The sequence below is a fragment of the Vigna radiata genome, chromosome 11 (genome assembly GCF_000741045.1).
Source record: "Vigna radiata var. radiata cultivar VC1973A chromosome 11, Vradiata_ver6, whole genome shotgun sequence".
Classification (NCBI taxonomy): Eukaryota; Viridiplantae; Streptophyta; class Magnoliopsida; order Fabales; family Fabaceae; genus Vigna; species Vigna radiata.
In genome coordinates, this window is record NC_028361.1 from 3,123,218 (window position 1) to 3,137,151 (window position 13,934).

General features: G+C 31.4%; 2 protein-coding genes across 3 annotated transcripts; one reads left to right on the forward strand and one right to left on the reverse strand.

The window, feature by feature from the left end:
• Positions 1-3: 3 nt before the first annotated feature.
• LOC106777133 (beta-amylase 3, chloroplastic-like) lies at positions 4-2,671 on the reverse strand. The gene is made up of 4 exons (XM_014664660.2): positions 2,067-2,671; positions 1,639-1,849; positions 1,200-1,310; positions 4-1,020 (listed from the first exon to the last, which is right to left on the reverse strand). Exons 1-4 carry the CDS (start codon positions 2,618-2,620, stop codon positions 229-231), a joined length of 1,668 nt encoding a protein of 555 aa, XP_014520146.1. The 5' UTR covers positions 2,621-2,671; the 3' UTR covers positions 4-228.
• A 7,693-nt stretch (positions 2,672-10,364) lies between these two features.
• On the forward strand, positions 10,365-12,217 carry LOC106777296 (probable BOI-related E3 ubiquitin-protein ligase 2). Of its 2 annotated transcripts, none has more exons than XM_014664867.2 (4): positions 10,365-10,932; positions 11,007-11,095; positions 11,195-11,499; positions 11,592-12,217. In XM_014664867.2, the coding sequence occupies exons 1-4, from the start codon at positions 10,883-10,885 to the stop codon at positions 12,087-12,089; spliced, it is 942 nt and encodes a 313-aa protein (XP_014520353.1). In that variant the 5' UTR covers positions 10,365-10,882; the 3' UTR covers positions 12,090-12,217. The 2 variants fall into 2 exon arrangements, with proteins under 2 accessions (XP_014520353.1, XP_022631522.1); XM_022775801.1 differs by having other exon boundaries at positions 10,366-10,912.
• Positions 12,218-13,934: the final 1,717 nt, after the last annotated feature.

Here is a 13,934-nt window from a genome sequence, read left to right on the forward strand (position 1 = left end):
GGATTAATCAAATGAGAAGGAAAGATCTTTCCTTTCTCTTATTGAAAAGTTTGAACATATTACAAGAATGGAACAAACGACTTCAAGCGAACTACATAAGAAGGGTATGTTGGAATTTGGCTATAATATATGCCATTTTCCATGCGTATAGCAATCATAATTCTACATCCTTTTCAGTTGTATATAAAACTATGATGCTTTGAATTTAGCTACATAGTATACATGTGTTCAGACGAGAGCAACATGTTGAGCCTGCTCTTGCTGCTTCTTAAATCCTGTGATGTGTCCAACGTAAAGATGAGTGCCGCAGGAATCAGAAAGTGGAAGGCTTTGTCTCCTACCACCCTCTGACATGCTTTTCACAAACTCCACAAAGTGCCTCCAATTTTCTCCCTCGAACAAGTTCTTGTTCACTCTGAGAAAAGTAAATGCAGACAATCCAGAACCAGAGTCACTTGTTGCCAAAACTTGAGAAAATGCAGCTGCGTCATATCTCTCAAGAGCATTTTCCCCAGCAAGTTCTGCTCCTGCTCTTCTGGTTGCCATCTTCACTTGATGAACCAAGCCCTCTGGGGAGCTACTAGCATGCTCGGATTGTTCTTTGTCCCTCATTTCCATGCAGGTGAAGTTGAACACTGCACCATGCTTTGCCAGCATTTCTGCTATTGCTAGGTACCCATCATGAAACCGAGTGTTGTAGTAGCCTGCTGTTAGTTCTGCTGCATGTGACCTTGCCTTGTAGTGCCAATGAATTCCAGCAACTTTGGCAGATAATTTCACCCCACGCGAGTTGAATATGCCTTTGGCTGATGCAAGGATTCTCTCACCGTGTTCAACAAGCTTGGTGGAGTACCAATCAAGGAAGAATTGTCCGTATTCTGAGTTCCATGTTCCTTCCCTACGAAAAAATCCAGTTTCTTCGGGAAAATTGTTGTACTGGCCAGAATCATGGGGTCCACTTCTTCCCCAATCTTTCTTCCCAATGGCCTCAGCTGATGCTTCCAAGGAACCTCTCATATACTGCATGACAAACAAGTCATTTTACTAAAGCCAACAAGAAAAGGAGGATATTTTGTAATTTGTCACCTTTGAGATGTCATTATTATCACAAAGCCAGAGATTTATGAGTCTAATTGTTATGTAACATTGACATGCTTCAGCTTCATTGAATCAAAATCATGCCTTTCATTTATCCATACCTTGTCGTAGCACTGGAATTCTCCAATGCCAGGAAACTTCCAAGTTCCATTGCTTTCAGGATAAGATGGATATCTTAGCTCCCCACAAGGACCCATTCCCACTTGAATTTCCTGCAAATGAATTTAGTCTCAGTACTTCATATCTGAAACAAATTCCTCATTTCCTAGTTTATTATCAATTTATAAGTGCTTTCTCTCCATTCCCCTTCAAACTAGTCTTCTAAATTTATGAACATGGTTGAAAATTTAAGGGTGAATAAAGACCTAATTCTAGTTACATGATTTAATATTTCTACTCTGTCATCATCTATGTGTGGTTGTTAATGTATTCAATGCACTTAAAAAGCTTACTGTTATCGCAAAGTTTTAGCCATGTTTCTTTCATACTCTGACCACAAATTAACCCCAAAATTGAAGCAAAAATGGGTGTGGTGCTTACCATGATAACACTGCCCAAATAGTCTCTGAATCTATCACGGAAGCTCCTCATGTAATCAGAGTACACTTGAATGGGTGTCCTTCCCCGAAGAACAGGCATTGAATCACAGCCCAAGGATATGTATTCAGGATTCCTCCTCCCTGATCTGTCTGTGTAAACCAGTTCAGGGTTCTTGCTGATTTCTTCCAGCACCCACTGAGGCAGAGGAATACTACAAAATTATAACCAAAATCAAAATTAATCCTTTTTTTTTGCCCTTTCATTATTACAAGTACAAAACAACGTTGATAACTTTTATGTTGCATACAACAAATTTCACGAACTCTCCTGAACAAAAATCAATCTCACAACAATTTACAACCCAAATCTAAACACAGGACCAGTAAAAACACATTGAAATAAGTTAAAATGAGTAGTGTGTGATATACCTGCAGGAGTCTCCGACATTTCCACCACATTGATGGAAAGACATGACAACCTGAAGCTTCAAGCCATGCCTTTGAACCATTTGCACAAGTTCAGCATAGCCTTCCCAGTTATACTTCAAGGGTTCTTCTCTTTCCACCAAACCCCACCAAGCATCCACCATCACTCCTTCAACTCCTGCACTTTTCAAAGCCATCAAACTAGCATTCATCGCTCTCGGCTTATTCAAAGTGCCCCCCATTGTTACAGTGTCCAATGGCAGCATCACAAACACCGGCACTCTCATCGAATCATTATGACTATGACCAACCAACGGCGCGTGAAGCTTCTCCCTTTTCTCATTTTTCATCGTCACTTGGGCGTTGAAGTTTTTGCTGCTGTTGTCTCCTGTGACATGTGTTTGTTGCATGGAACTCTTGATTCGGAGACGGAAAGATTGGTTTACTTTCGTTTTTCCGAGGTAAGAAACTTTTGTGGAAACGTCTTCTTTGGGTTTTGGGAGTCTGGTTTCTTTCTGGTTGACGAGGGAAACCGAAGAACGAAGTGTTAGAGCCATTTCTGTGTGTCTGTGTTTGTTAGAAAGGCAGAAAATAATATAGGATTGGTTGCAGTGTTAAGGTGGTTTATTTATGTATCAAAGAAAGGGACCCTGTCGTGAATCGAAATTGACAGCATTGGTAGGTCCCATATCGAAAAGTGGAAAAGTGCAAAATATCAACACTTACTTGGCTGTGTATGGCACGTGCTTACGTGTTCCCACCTCTTCCATTCTTATCCAACCAAATTGGGAAAGATTTAAACGTACATCTGTCTGTAGTAGATTTGCGTGGTTGAAGTAAAACAAAATCAATTTTATGAAAAATAATAATAATAATTAGATAAAAAATGAGTCTCATGCAAACATATATACAATATAACACATTGCATTATTCAAAGTATATAAACCAACTTCAAACTATATAAAATAATAATAATAATTAAGCTTGTTATTTCTAACTTCTAAGAACTTAATTGTTTGCAATTATACAAGTTGTTAAATTGACACTAAAGTTTGGATTATAAAACTTAATAAGTTGTTTAAAATATATTAATAAAGTATTAAAATCAAATACTATCTTACTTGCGATAGTCATACATACATACATATATATATATATATATATATATATATATATATATATATATATATATATATATATATATATATTCATAAATACATAATTATAAAATTAAATTTGGTTATAGTTTTCAAATTTAGAAGCAAAAATAAAATTGATTTATGTTTCAACTTTAATATATTTTGATTCACATATTTTATACATTTTTTTAAAATAAATAAATATAATCATTATAATTTAATTACATTAAATTATTTTAATTAATTACGTATTTTAGTAAAATATTTAAATTGTTTATATTATTGTAACAAAATATTATTTAAATGTCGATTTAAAATAATGTTTAGTAAATATAAAAAAATTAACATATCTAAAATGATTATATCTATTTATTTTAAAATTTAAAGATAAAAATATGTTAAAATTTTAGATATGGAAAAATTTAAATATAGAAACTATAACTCATATTTTTATACACGTCCAAAGAGTTTAATTTCCCGTCTTCGCAAAATTTTAAAAACATCTTACATCGATTTGATTTTCATCTAAATAATATGAAAAATGTATATAAAAAATAGTGAAAATTAATAATAAAACTTGATATATACATATTAATAAGTAAACAATGATGAATCTTTTTAAATTACCCTAACAAATGATTCAAGATTTAATAAAACAATTAATACCACATCTATCATTTTATTAAATCTGGAAAAAAGCCAAAGTCAACTTTTGAGTTCAATGTAGAACAACAGCAATATTTAGATACTACTTTTTAATAATTAGGAAAAAAAAAAACTTTGAATTTAAAGCTGCGTAACAAAAAAACTACTTTATTTTCTCAGAGTGAACTAATGATTTTAAGTATAACTTATATATTTTAATTTACTCATTTCTATTAAAGTAAAAAAAAAAATGAACTATTTAACCATATGGTTTTTAAAGGGAGAGCATATATTAATTTTAATAAATTAGGAATTTTGGGTCTATTTAGGATTTTCTGGCTTGTCGTGTAAATTAGTGATAAAAATATCTCTTTTATACAATAATTCAAATAATATTTTTTATATATAATAATTTGAATATTCACTTGGTTCTTATTTTATTTGAACAAGATAAGAAAGGCTGAAAGTCTATTCTGGAAAGATAAATGTGTGGTTTGGCGAAAGTCTTTGCTTTCATTAGTCTTCCTTCTGCCAGATTTTGATCAATTCAATTCCAAAAACAATACTGTTCAACTTTTCACACCAAGCCCTCTCTATTTTCTAACATGACAAAATAAAAAACTAATTAATTATATTTTTATTTGATGGGAGGAAAGCACCGAAAGTATTTGTATCATCTCAACAAATTGAGGAGTGATTAGATTGAGGTCAACTTAATTATTAAATGAAAAATTTTAGTAGAAATTATTACTAATAATATAAAAAGGTATTTTAACTCAATTAATTTATATGTTCTTATAATTTTATTTGTATACTGTATGGTGGACTCTTCTGACGGGATGATGAATGGTTAACAACTTAGTTACTGATGAATGGAGATAACCGTTGAGACAATTAAAAAATAATCAATAATGATAAATTATTGATGATATGCAAGTTGAAATTATGGGGTACAGGAAGGAATGGGCAAGAAACACCATACAAAATGGGCTGGGTCTTGATTTTCTGCATCACCTAGTTCTTTGCTCCCTACACCCCGCAAATTGATTTCTGCATCCCTCATAAACTTCAATGTATTCGTTCTGTCTTTTATATACTCACTGTATCATTTATATATATATATATATATATATATATATATATATATATATATATATATAAATCCTCCATTGGTTCTAATATTTGTATGAAAATCTCAGTTCGGTCCTCAAGTTTTGAACTGTCTCAATTGAGTCATAATTTTTATAAAAATGCACACATTTTACCCCAACCGTTAACTGATCTCAAACGACGTTAAGTTTAACTGACGTGGTATGCTGACGTGTTGGATTAATCCCTTCTTGGTCCTCGTATTTGTGTGAAAATCTCAGTTCGGTCCTCAAGTTTTGAATTGTCTCAATTGGGTCATAATTTTTGTAAAAATGCACACATTTTACCCCAATCGCTAATTGATCTCACTCTGCAACAGTTATCTTCTGCTATCAGTGGAATAAATAGCTTAAAGGCTAGTGATGAACCTATAGCTTACCAAGTTGGTTCATTTGCAGAAAAGGCTGTGAGACTGATTGCACTGGTTACGCGAGTTTTTCGGTGATTATATTTTTTGAGCCGACGAGATAATTTGTGTAAAATCTCTAATTCTCAGAGAGATGAATAAAATCTCTAATTCAAATAAACTAAATAATAGGCATGTGCCACGTGAAACACTGTTTATTTTAAAAAATAATTCATATAATTAAATAATACACGTCAGCATGTCCTTTGGCTACCACGTCAGCTAAACTTAACGCTGTTTGAGATTAGTTAACGAGGTAAAATGTGTGCATTTTTACAAAAATTATGACCCAATTGAGACAGTTCAAAACTTGAAGACCGAACTGAGATTTTGACACAAATACGAGGACCAAAAGGGATTAAGCCAACACGTCAGCATACCACGTCAGCTAAACTTAACGCCGTTTGAGATCAGTTAACGGTGGGGTAAAATGTGTGCATTTTTACAAAAATTATAACTCAACTGAGACAGTTCAAAACTTGAGGACCGAACTGAGATTTTCACAAGGACCAAGGGAGGGTTTAAGCCTATATATATATATATATATATATATATATATATATATATATATATATATATATATATATATATATATATATATATATATATAACTTAACAAAGCTAAGCAAAATACTAATCAATATTAGTCATATGTGCGTGTGAAATGGCACGGACCACGAGAGTTTGCACGCAAATCTCATCAAAGAGTTAGGTAAAATGTCTTGAAGGATTTCAGGAGTTGTTTATGTTTAGATATTTGCTTATTTTTAAACCCCGACTAATAGATACAACGATTGCTTAATAAATTAAAAAAATAGTAACAAATCTATTTTATTATTTAATGTAAGATGTGTGTAGAAAACTATAAAAATAAATTTGATGACGAGAGTAAACTAAGACAGGGTTTTTATTTTTTATTTTTTATAAACGATATTTTTATTGTTTATTTTTTTATTTTTTGATATTGCAAAAATTTTAATTAACACACGTTAACCCATTCCAAAAGGGATTTAAATCACAAATAGTTACACTTTTCTATTTTAGAAGACTCGCCACAATTAATAGAATCTTCTTTGTTTTTAAAAGGTGCCAAGAAAAAAAATTATTATAAAAAATCTATTAATACTTCAAATAATTTCACATTATTTAAAAGTTTTAAAAATACAATACTGACAAAATTCTAAAGTTGAGAATATCTTCCAAATATGTTTTTATAGAAAAAAAAATTAAGCAATGCCTTTTTTATAATTATTTTCTCCACCAAATCTATAGTAGATGAAAATGACTAATGAGTGCATATTTTCCACAGAATTTTTTTGTTATTTTCTGTTAAACATGTTATAACTATTTTTAATATATTTGAAAACATCAAAAGTATAAATCAGTATACTTCAAAAAAAAATCAGAAAATATAAATTGTATGTAAATGCAATGATGGATTAATACATCACGCATACACTAATTTTTCAACATATTATACTTATGATGGAAATTTACCAAACAGCAATTGCTTAAATAGTTGATGACACCAACGATTTAAAGCATGAATCATAATTAAAGAAAGACAAACCAAACAGAAAGGAAACAACTTTGCTTAAAAACAATATCATTCAACCTGTTAAGTACAAAGTACAGCGTTGCAAGTAGGGAAAGAAAAGTACATGCACAAGCTTCGATTTGCAATTATAGTTGATAAAGTACTTTCAAAACTTTAAGAATATTTAAAATTTAAAATTAAGACTAAACTTTAAATTTAACTTAACCTTAAAAAATTAAATAATTTTTTTGTATCTTATTATGAAATCCTTTTATGCATAGTCGATGTGTCATATTTAATGTATGTCAATTGTTTTTAATAAAAGGTTGCTGAAATGGTGATGGTGTCAAAATAAATATATATATATATATATATATATATATATATATATATTTATTTATAATTATAAATTATTATTTATTTTTTGTGTTAAGTTTTGACGAATTTGACATTATTTTAAAAGATTTTTTTTACTAAGTAGAATATTTTATGTGTATATAAATTTATATTAATTTTTTATTTTATTCTATGGAAACTTTGTTTATGTCTTAACACTAATACTAATATGTAAGATTAAGATTGAATAAATAAAAGGCTTTAAATATATGTTATTTATTTTATTGGAACTAAGTAATAAGTTACATTATAAAATCCTGATTTTTGAAAAAAAAAATATATAAATTTTAAAGAATGTGAAACTTTGGACCAAGACTTAAAACTCTTTCTAGTCTATATATAAATTTAAGCGAATTAATAATACAGTTATAATTGAAGACTTATCCTTCAACAATAACGCGTTAATATAACTGTTTCTAGAATTTGTTTCTTTAATCTCTAATCTCTTTCATACAATCACTTTTTCATTTAACTGAAAATATTAAACAAATTATCAATAGTGAAAATACAAATTATATTGTAATATAAAATATAAGTGTAATATTTTTAATATAAATTTTTGTTAAAAATATGAAATATAAGGGTGTTTTGTTTTTATCGATATATGATGATGAAAATGTTGAAAATAAGAGGTAGTTAAATTAAGAATGGGAAAGTTTGGCAGAGATGTTTGTAGTGTTTTTGAAAGTGAAGAATAAAAGTAAAATAAGGTTAGTGGAAAAGTGGAAAAGAGAAGATATATATTGGTTTGGTATGGTTGAACTTTGAAAGGCAATAGCAGCTTCCCTTGTTTACATCCAAAGTGAGAATAATGCCAATTATGACCACAGTCATTCCAAACAATGCCAGCCCATGCCATGCCTTTTTTTCATTATCAATTATCAATCTCATTACCAAATAAATAACTATATAAAATGCTTGCTAGCTAGCTACAACCCAATGTTCATAAGATGGAGCTCCCTAGTACTGAAATAAATGGTTGGCTTTCCTTATAGCAGTACAAGTCGTTTTCTCTTGTGCGTCTTCGCCCTAAATTATGTTCCTACTTTCTATGCATCACATAATTTGTTTCTTCACCAAGAGACATTGATAACTCCACAAAATCAATTTTAGATTTTCAACCTTTCCCCTCCTTCTCCACATCCTTATCTCTTTGCATTTATATACCCACAAAATCCTTCTCTCCATGCTCAATATCAAAATTATACAAAGTATCATAGTCTCATCAGTCACTAACCGAATAGTCAACATATCTCCTAGATCTAGTTGTCAAAATGGATCATAATTCGCGGGTTAACCCGATCTACCACGAGTTCGAATCGGATTGGATTTGAAAAAATTGTATTTTTTTATGCGGATCAGATTTCAATCCGTGGTGGACTGAAGTCGAATTACTTGTTTTGACAGTTCTAATATCTCTTAATCCATTACAAAATCATTAACGGTTTGGTTACAAATAAAATTAGTAATAAGAATAATCATATTAACCTTAAGTCATATAATTATAATTGTAATTAAACAACTATTAATCAAATTTTTTTTTCAAAATTTATAAATAGATCTTGATAGTTAATTAATTTTTATTATGTATTTATTACTATAACATTCAGACAAACAATAATTTTAATATTATAATGTTTTTTTTTTTTTAAATAACACACAATCTGATCAATAAAGAAAAATTTATAAAGACAAAAACTCAACCCAAGTTTAGAACTTGAATTTAGAACTTAGAATTAAGAGAGTGTTTGTAATAAAAATATTTAATTTCGATTCCATCAACTAAAACAAACCTCAAAAACCCCATCAATTATTTTACCAAAATTACAGGTTCATCAAAACTCATTTACTACTGTCTAACCACCAACCTTTGACCAGTTACACAATAAAAACATATATAAGTGAAATTTGAAAAGCTAAAATAATAGACCTTAGAAAGAAGAAAGAAATAAAAAAAAAAAAATTGTTTTTCTATAGCAGTTCTCAAAAGTCTTTTTGATTTGCCTTCTTTTCCTTCTTCCTTGTCAATTTCTCTGTGGACACCGCATCACGTTCTCTGCGGCATTGCCATTATCATGATCGAAAATGGAAGCCACAGACCTTGTTGTGGCTGCCAATGACATTATCATCATTCAGAGGGAAACCACTGTACCTACTAACACATACCTAGCCACATAAATTATAACATCACCGACCCTCTCCATTTTCTATGCTGCCAACGTCATTAATATCCCCTTACCTATTTTACCCTCTCCTTTTCATATTTTTTTAATTTAGTTTTAATATTAAAAGATATATCAACAATGAGTATAATTAGTTTATTATGAATTTTTTTAAAATAAATGAATTTTGCTATTACATAATACTCGTAAACCTTAATAAATATATCACTCAAATAAATTTATGTGCAAGTTTGATCAGCACTAGTTTTTTATATAATTATATCTATTTATTTTTGGTGATCAACAGAGATACTTATAAGAAATTGAGTGATATTAATTTAACGAGACACGGTTAAAATATAGAAAGTAAATATATTTAAAGGGCGAAAAGTAATTTGGTTGAATAAGAAACAAAGAGAATCTTGATATATATTAACGACAAAGAAGAGGGGTTTTTAATTGGAATGTAGCAAAAAATGTTACAGAGAAGAATGTGATTTGATGAAAGAAAATTACAAGACTAAAGTTATTTCTCTACTGTTCACACCATATCATACATGCACATCAAAATCATAAAATGAATTGTTTCTGTTAACCAATTATGTATCCAGTATTATTTATAAGAAGTATTAACATAACATAAATACTAAATCCTCACGGAGAGAGTATATATAAAGTAAGAAATCTTATAGATAAATAAAAAATAATGGTCTTAAAAGATATGATAATTAATAAGAAAGATATCCATAAAAATGTAACAGCATGTTATATAAATAGTAAAATTGAAAGATATGTAGTTTGGAAAGAAAAAGGAGTAATGCATATGGTTATGTTTTTTGAAGAAAGGAAAGGTGAAGGAAAGAATTGCAGAGGCAGAAAAGAGGAATGTTATTAGTGGTGTTATTAATAGTAAATACTGTGATGAAAGGTTAATTATTGTTGAAATAAGAAAAGGGACTAAATTAGGGAAAGTAATAATAGGAAAGGGGAGACTAGGTGTGAAGAAAAAGCAAGTAAAGATAAACAGGAGGCGAGGAAGGGAAGCAAAGAAAAGAGAGAAAGAAATAAGGTGTTTATTTGTTGGACTCATTCGCTTCAAACGCATCTATCGCTTCCCCACCTCTTTCTACTACCACTGCTCTGCTTCTTCTGCTCTTGCCTTTGCTCGCCCTTTTCTCAAGACACACCATTTCTTTCATTCTCTTTTGATTCCTTCTCATCTCCTTTTTTTTTTTTTTTTTTTTTTTATTTATATTTTGGTCCATCCTCTTATTGAACACTCCGCCTTATAGGCCTTCCCGTCTTTATTTCTCTCATTTTTCTTCTGTGTTTCTCTCTCTCTTACCTCTGCATTTCCCTTTACCTTCACATTCTCTCATACCATCATGGCTGTTCAAGCTCAATACCCCTCCAATGTACTCTTTCTAAACTGCAGGTTTGCATCTTCTTTTGCACATCACAATCATTCTTTTCTCATTACTGTTATTAATATTCATGTATTTCCAACAGCAAAAGCGGAAAAGAACCACCACTTGACTATTCTTTGCCAGGGGAATTCCTTGATCATAATCAATCTTCTATGTTATTCAACAACGGAGGTATTTTTATTTTTCCTCTGTTCTGTCCTGACACTTCTGCATGTAGTTGTTCTTATTAAACTATTGAAGAATCACGGATTTGAATGATTCATGAAACAGGTAGTAATTCTCGAAAGAGAGGAAGAGAAACAGCAGCAGCTAAGGCCATTGCGCCAAACCTTGTCAATTCCTTCTCTTTACAATCACAATCACAATCTCCACACTTTGTAGACCTCACTCAACTTCATAATCAAAATGTAGTCTCCACAGGGTTGGGCTTATCCTTTGGTGATCAACAATTAAATCAGCAGCAACAGCAAAATCACGGCTGTCGCTCCTCTTCTTTCCTTTCTCTATTACCCGATGGCTTGACCTTGCAAATCAAACAACAGCACGATGAAATTGACCGATTCCTTCAAGTCCAGGTACTTTTACATGTTTGTACTGTTAACAATGGAGGCTGTGATTAAAAGAATATTATTTTATCAATATTGTTAATTTAAAAGTAGCGATGCAGGGCGAGCAATTGCGGCGGGCATTGACGGAGAAGAGAAAGAGACATTATCGGGCACTGTTAAGGGCAGCGGAGGAATCGGTGTTGCGGCAGCTGAGGGAGAAGGAGACAGAGGTGGAGAAAGCCACCAGGCGCAACGCAGAGCTGGAGGCACGTGCCGCGCAGCTTGGCGTGGAGACGCAGCTTTGGCAGGCCAAAGCAAAGGCGCAGGAAGCAACTGCGGCATCATTGCAGGCACAGCTGCAGCAGGCCATGATGAGCTGTGAGGACCGCGGGGGAGGGCTGTCATGCGCCGGGGGCGAGGCAGAGGATGCCGAGTCAGCATGTGTTGACCCGGAGCGAGCTGGTCCAAAATGCAGAGGGTGTGCAAAACGGGTGGCTTCTGTGGTGGTTTTGCCGTGTCGACACCTATGCATCTGTGCTCAGTGCAACACGCATTTTCGGGCGTGTCCCGTTTGCCTCACCGTTAAAAATTCAACCGTTCAAGTCTATCTTTCTTAATCTCAGTACCAATTTACATGCCTCTCCTTTGCAACCAAACACACCCAAATCAGTATCTCGATAAACAATAATAGTAATAATAATAAAAAGAAAAAAAAAATCAAATATTTTATTTATTTTTTCTCTCAGTCTCTCTCTAGTGTCTATCTTTTTAATGAATCCAAGGGGGATTTTTTTTTTGTTGTTGTACATGATTAAAAAGAAAATTGAGAATTGGGTGACTCATTTTTGTTTTTTTTTCCTTAAATTCTTAACCCTCCTTAAATTTTATATTTCTTCACTAGAGCACGTGGTAATTTTTCTTCTATAAATACAATCCAATAAATACTTTTATTGGATAAATACTCGAATGTGATGCCTTTCCAAATTCAGAATGTCTATGTGCTGTTGTCTCCATTTAAATGTCAGAATCTTGCACAATTAGAAAAATCTTGGTTAATTTGGCACCATGACACGAATAGGATGCTAACTAATTGAACCAGCATTTTTTTTTTTCTTGGGGAGAGTTGAGTTGTGATAATTGAAATTTGGTTTCGTGAAGAACACTTTCAGGTTCCAAACACTACATTACAAGGCCAAACAAATTTAATTGAATTATGGGATATGGTTTTTTTGGTTGTTGGGAAGGGAACGAATACATCTCATGGACTCCAATGTCGGGTGGAAAGAGTGTAGTGCACACCAATTTTTATTTTTTTCACTTTAAACCTATGAATTTTTATTTTTCATCACTCAATTTATAATTCATGTTTTACTTCTTTATATGTACATCTTTTCATTTTCAAAACTAATCAATTTTTTTTCTTTGAAATACACATTGTTCTAAGAAAACTATTTTTATTTCAACTCTTTCACAACCACTCTGAAATTTGGAATCGCCACATGGGATAGATACCACCACTTTCTTGTCATGATCTCTGCCAACCATTTTCTCAACTTTAAATGCAATTTTTTTTATAACATTGTTACTTGGTATTGCATAGAGGTTTTACCCTGACAGTGCAAATTGTACTTTCTAAAATTTAGATTTTTATTTTTTAATATTAATCAGTGAAGTAACAGTCATCTTTTTAAAATTTAGATTTTCATTTTTTTAAACAGTACAATAATTGTATGAAATATCTCTTCGTTGCATATTAGCCAAAAAAAAAAAGGGAAAAGTTGAACATGAAAAGGAAATGGCAGAACTGATAGAGTAAGAGACCTGATATTTTAAGATTTGATTCTTCCAATATAAATGGTGTTCTTTGAAGAGAAAAATATATAATTTCAAAAAATCAAGCTTACTTTCCAACAGTTTAATTTAACGGTCATAAAGCTAACACTGAGTATTCACTTGTCGTTTAGTGCAGGAAACTGGGCATTTATCGAGATATTAACTTCAGCAGAAAAGCCCAAAACACGTTATAGAAAGGCCCATGTGAGTTGGGAGTACTTGTCCAGAAAACATTGACCTCGTCATGACATAATTCTTCTCAAATCTCTTTTCAAAATATTTTATCTTTTTTAACACTTAAAAAATGCAGTAAATAAATAGTTGTTCATGATTCCACACACAAATTGATTTCAGAAACCATGGATTTAAAATATCTTTAATTGTTTTTGCATTATATAATATGACTAATCCTTGCCTTTTCTTTTTTGCTTCTTCTACCAAAATCTAACCTTTCAATTAAAGTAGGTTAAAGTGGTGCACACATAAGCACGAAAACTGGTAAGTCATTATTACAAACAGTGGCAGTTCAAGTGATTTTCATGAAATTTCTCTTTCATTTTTCACGCCTGGATCCTCTTTCTAGCATAGATTATCCAAATTTACTATTATCCAAGCATTCATTTAGTTCA

Excerpts from the sequence above, each read along its gene's own strand:
- LOC106777133 (XM_014664660.2), bottom strand. The coding sequence starts at position 2,620 with ATGGCTCTAACACTTCGTTCTTCGGTTTCCCTCGTCAACCAGAAAGAA. Across the intron at positions 1,311-1,638 it reads ATTTGGGCAGTGTTATCATG|GAAATTCAAGTGGGAATGGG; the intron begins GTAAGCACCACA and ends ATTCATTTGCAG. Across the intron at positions 1,021-1,199 it reads AATTCCAGTGCTACGACAAG|TATATGAGAGGTTCCTTGGA; the intron begins GTATGGATAAAT and ends TTTGTCATGCAG.
- LOC106777296 (XM_014664867.2), top strand. The coding sequence starts at position 10,883 with ATGGCTGTTCAAGCTCAATACCCCTCCAATGTACTCTTTCTAAACTGC. Across the intron at positions 10,933-11,006 it reads GTACTCTTTCTAAACTGCAG|CAAAAGCGGAAAAGAACCAC; the intron begins GTTTGCATCTTC and ends TATTTCCAACAG. Across the intron at positions 11,500-11,591 it reads ACCGATTCCTTCAAGTCCAG|GGCGAGCAATTGCGGCGGGC; the intron begins GTACTTTTACAT and ends GTAGCGATGCAG.